The sequence below is a fragment of the Rhipicephalus sanguineus genome, chromosome 2 (assembly GCF_013339695.2).
Source record: "Rhipicephalus sanguineus isolate Rsan-2018 chromosome 2, BIME_Rsan_1.4, whole genome shotgun sequence".
Taxonomy (NCBI): Eukaryota; Metazoa; Arthropoda; class Arachnida; order Ixodida; family Ixodidae; genus Rhipicephalus; species Rhipicephalus sanguineus.
In genome coordinates, this window is record NC_051177.1 from 57,822,741 (window position 1) to 57,827,963 (window position 5,223).

General features: G+C 47.6%; 1 protein-coding gene across 1 annotated transcript; it reads left to right on the forward strand.

Annotated features, from left to right (window-relative positions):
- Nucleotides 1–2,767: 2,767 nt before the first annotated feature.
- Nucleotides 2,768–5,223, forward strand: LOC119381192 (intracellular coagulation inhibitor 3). Its single transcript, XM_037649143.2, has 2 exons — nucleotides 2,768–3,630; nucleotides 4,894–5,223. The coding sequence occupies exons 1-2, from the start codon at nucleotides 2,768–2,770 to the stop codon at nucleotides 5,210–5,212; spliced, it is 1,182 nt and encodes a 393-aa protein (XP_037505071.1). The 3' UTR covers nucleotides 5,213–5,223.

A 5,223-nucleotide genomic window follows, 5' to 3' on the forward strand; every position in this document is an offset into this window, starting at 1 on the left:
CGTTTGATGGTCCCATTCAACCACAGTAGTATAACTTCAGGAGACAATCACCTAAAGGGAGTTGTTTTAAAGACCACCGGTGACAGTCTAAAGGTGGAAAGGGAATCGTTATGCCTATTCACCACATATTAATAATAACTGTTCGGGTTTTACGTCTCAAAACCACGATATGATTGTGAGGGACGAAGTAGTGAATAACTCCGGAAAGTTCGACCGGAGTTCTTTAACGTGCACTAAAATTTAAGTACACGGGCCTCTAGCCTTTCGCCTCAATCGAAATGCGGCCGCCGCGGCCGGGATTCGAGCCCACGACCTTCGGCTAGCAGTCTAGGCCACCGTGGTGGCAATCCACCGCATATTCGCCGCATTACTGTTCCTAGCCGCACTGAGCACAGCTCTGGTATAACGCAACGATTGTTCTTGGCTGTCCGCCTCGCTGACACCTTGCGCTCGTGGAATACCAAATGAGACCACGTGACTCAGTTGCTATTTAAAGCTAGTGGGTGACAAGCGCCAGCAAGGGCGGCGCACCACGATCGTCCCCGTACACCTTTCGACGAAGAGATTCTGGTTCAAATCCTCAGAACAAAATCTATCATGGACAGCTGATATGTGTACAGCTGAGTATGTGGCAGTTGGTGTCCGTGTCCGGGACAATGAAAAACCATTAACCGCGAACCTGCCGCCCATATATAGGCATGCACATCATCCACCACTCTGCTGCCATTGCACGGCTTCTGTCACCGCCGGTAGCCTCCCTTAATTGACTCTTCGCTGTTCGTGAAGTGCGGAACGACTCTTTCGAGACAGCGCCCCCCTACGTGACAGGCATTGCGTTTTGTAAGGGTAGAGGCATTTGGTTAATCGTTTCCTTTTCTTTCTCTTGGCGCGAAACTGCCTGTCACAGGAGGCTGTTCAGGAAAATCGGAGGATGAGACACTATACCTTTGTTTGTGCGCAGAAGTTTAGAGAAAGCCTAAAATATTAAATGTAACAACATTTGCAGGCGTGATAACAACGATGGTTGCTGTTTTACGTTACAAACGCACGATATGATTATAAGAGACGCCATACTGGAGGGCTCCGGCAATTTCGATCCCGTGGGGGTTTTTAACGAGCACCTAAACCGCGATCGCGGCGGTTGCATTTCGCCTCCATCGAAATGCAACCGCCGCGACCGCGATTCGATCCGTGACCTTCGGGTCAGCCGTCAAGCACCATAAGCACTAGACCACTGCGGAGGGTCTACAGGCTATATAGTTCGACTGTAGCAGCGGTTTCTATGGAAACATCGAAAAATTTATCTTCACAAAACAGAAAGAAAGAAAAACACTATCGGTCTTTCCCAGTTCACTGACAGCAGTATCGAACACACGCATTAATGCGACATGATAGCGTTAAAAGGAGCACGAACAAAAATGTTAGAAAAGAGAGAAGGAAACATTTCAGTCTGCGCTAATATGGGGCCACATTTCGCAAAGCTCTGCCGTCTCAACGAATCAGGCCGCCTTCACCAATATTACGTGTGTTATCATTACTGGCTGGCGCCTACATGAAGATGTCCCGAAAACCTCATTGAAAGCCAAGTTTTACCCACTGGGAAGTTCCTTTCTAAGAAATCCATTCGTGTTATTTTTTTCCTCTTGTAGCTCCATGCTACAGATGGATGAAAGACAATTCTTTCTCTCACGAACGTTCAACCACGTTGCCGAGATTCGGCAAACCTGATTTACCAGACTTAATTTTTACGACTGCCCATTCACATTTGTCTTTCCACGGATGTCTTAGTACTCGCAAAGCATTGGGCGGGAACCGCACTCATACCTCGTGGCACGGTAAAGTGCAACTGGAATCGCTGCGCGTGACGTACACCGCCTTCGATGTGCGTGTCGCTGCATCTGTCGATGAGCTGGTTGTAAATCACACCGCGCAACTGATAGCTGAATCGGTGCGCGCAAAAAAAGCACAAATAACGTGTCGATTAGCTCTTCAGCCGTTCCAGCCCTTTTCTTCTTCTACAACAGCCACTGACAAACTTTACAACGAATGAAGTTCTCACTCTGTAGCTTTGACGTGTGTGACACTGAGCTTGCCATCTGGTAAGTAACGCAGGTGGGTCTTTCAGAGCTTGAAAGCGTCGTAGCGGAACTGTTCATTTTTGACGCGTTTGTATGAGGTAAAGCCTATTATGCGAACGAAATCGGAAACCTGTGAGGGTTGCCCCCACGTGCTGTTTACCGACTGGATTGCGAAAACGCCTTTTAGTGTTTGTGCGCATCACCAGCTGGGGATGCTTTCTTGTAGTCGGAGAGACGATTTGGGGAAGACGTGCCTTGTGTATCAGTGCGGAGTGTAGGCAAAACGAGAGGTTTTATCCCTAGCATCCGAAGTCTTGCGTAGTGATTGCTCAGCGAGCCTGCTGTATAACATCCAAGAACTGCCTGCAGGTAAATATGATGGATTCCACTAGCTATAACAAGAATTACGCAAGTTAGCAAGCTGATCCAAAATTGGGCTTGACGTTTTACTCTGACCAAAGTTTCAGTTGTGGCAGAAGTAGCGACGCGATGAATCATTGCGATTAATTTGTGTCGTACGTTGCGGCAAACATCAACAGCGTGGTTTAGCGTGACAGTTCTCAGTCAAACTTTATCTACCTCCAAGTCCCACACCAGCAGTATACAGCAGAACAGTCTCAGATATCACTGGATACTTTCTTATCATGTTTATCTTGGCGCGTTTCCACCTTTTCCAGAAAGCAAACATCATGAAGGTGGCGTTACTCATCCTGACTGCTCTCAGCGCCTACTCAACAACAAACTCTACAGGACTGCGGGGTGCCTCCAACTGTTTCGGGCTTCGCCTTCTGCCAGTCTTACCTCGACCAAAGGCGGCACCAAATGTGTTTTATTCTCCGTACAGTTTGTCCGCCGCCATGGGAATGATCTACGCCGGATCAAGAGGCAGGACGCAGGAAGAGCTGTACTCAGTCCTAGGCTACAAGTCGGCCCATATCGCGAAGGACAGAGTGCTCGAAGAGCATGGAATTTACGCCCAAAATCTGTTCCCGCCAAATCACACGATGGTGAGCAAGAGAAACGCGGCTGTACTCAGCCAAAGCTTTGAATTCCTTGGCGACTACGTGGATGACCTGAGAAATGCGTTCGACGCTCACATTATGAACGTTGACTTCCATAAGGACGGAAGCAGTGTCGTCCGTGACATTAACCGGTGGATCTCTCGTGAAACTCGAGGTTACATAAAACACTTGTTCAGAAGCCCTTTCCCGCGTAGTACCAAGCTGGTACTCTTGAACATCATCTACTTCAAGGGCATTTGGAAGACTCGATTTGACAAGTCGGAGACAACCAAGCTACCCTTCTTCAATGATGGCAAAACGAAGGTGCCTGTGGATATGATGTGCGGTCGCATGAATGCCTCTCACGGATATTCCGACGAACTGTCCTCCGAAATTCTGGATCTGCCCTTCGAAGGCGGGGACTACAGTATGACAATTATTCTTCCGTTACATAGAAGGGGTGTCAAGAATCTGAGGCACCTTTCGCCGCGTTCCCTCCGAGCTGCACTGCATAGCTTATCCACGAGGATCGTTAAGGTGTACCTTCCGAGGTAAACGCAATTTTCTGTGGTGTATACGGGTCCGCGGTATAGCAGCTATTAAGTACACGAGAGCATGAATTCATGCAGGGAGGCTTAAATAGCGGCAGTGGATTCACTCGCGACTCCCCGACGAATCAGGTGGTTGTGAGTGTCCTTGATAGATTCGTTGCCCTATAAAGCTTACCTTAAATTTTCTTATTCAAGAGCTCAGCAAACGTCTCTTTTGTCACGTTTCATAATGAATGGGGGAAAGTGCAGTCACTTGTAGGCGTTCGTAAGAAAATTCATCAAGTACCTGACTTGTAGATTCTCTGAGAGATTATATAGCGACATGCAGAAATGCTATCAGTGGTTTTTTTTTTGTTTGCTTGATGCAATGGCGGCGTTTTGTGCAGAATAAATCGGCGAAAGAAACAAACCAACCAGAGCGGCCGACAGGCGGACAATATCTTATTATATGTAATGATATTAAAAAAAACCTCCCAAAGTATTTTCAAAATCCATGCGGGGTTTTGACCCCAGAGTTAATCCGCAAGGTACGGACGATAACAACAGCGTTGTGTGTTTTTCTATGTAGATGTGTATATGGTAATTTTTTGTGCTCTTAGTGCAATTGTTGAATGACCAGAAAGTCCGACCGTCAACTCTCTTCAACAGACATGCGTCTTTGTTGACTATGTTGGATTATTCTCGCCATCGACACGTGCTTTCGTCATGGTTGGTGTGCCAAAAAAAAATCGAGTAAGAACGCTATGCCTGCTTGTTCCTATGGAGGTTTTAAATATCTGAAACCTATGGTTTCAGATATTTAAAATATACGTACGTAATTGTCACGATTTCACATTCGGCGTTGTTTGTAATAGCTACAATCAACTGTAAGTTAGGTTTTAAGCGGACTACCATTTTATAGGCGCTATGTGCCTCATCGACTGCTGTAGAGATAAAAAAAAATCCTTGGAGCGGGGACTGTCGCTGGAGCCAACGTTTTGACAAGCGGTCTTGTCTTCTTCGAGGCAGCAACAAGGCAGTTGCAGCCTCGAAGAAGACAGGACCGTTTGTTGAAACGCCGGCTCCATCGGCAGCCCATGTTCAAGAATTTTTGTGCCTTCCAGCTTCCATCTTCCCCTGAACTTCTGCCTTTTTTTATCGACTATCGTGATATAGAAACAAGTCCGGATAGGCGTGTACCACAGTTTCGGTGTGTTTATCTACTGCAACGTTTCTCAAGCTGTTTCTTAACAGTGCCCTGTCTACTTTTTGTACAATATTCAGGTTCAACTTCACGACCAAGTACTTCCTGAGAGAGGAGTTCGCGAAACTGGGCTTGACGAGAGTCTTCGATGCCCACAAAGCCGATCTGTCGGGCATGACGGGCCACGGATGCGACCGCCTGCACGTGGACGAAGTGGTGCACAAGGCTGTCATCCACGTGGACGAGAGCGGAGCCACGGCCGCCGCAGTCACCGGAACGACAGTGCAGAAGTCTCACTCGATTCCCCACGTGTTCCGCGCTCGTCACCCGTTCCTGTTTCTCATTCGAAAAAGTAACGACAACAGCATCCTCTTTGTCGGAGAAGTCAACAGGTTGTGATTCACCGCACG

Excerpts from the sequence above, each read along its gene's own strand:
- LOC119381192 (XM_037649143.2), top strand. The coding sequence starts at position 2,768 with ATGAAGGTGGCGTTACTCATCCTGACTGCTCTCAGCGCCTACTCAACA. Across the intron at positions 3,631-4,893 it reads GTTAAGGTGTACCTTCCGAG|GTTCAACTTCACGACCAAGT; the intron begins GTAAACGCAATT and ends TACAATATTCAG.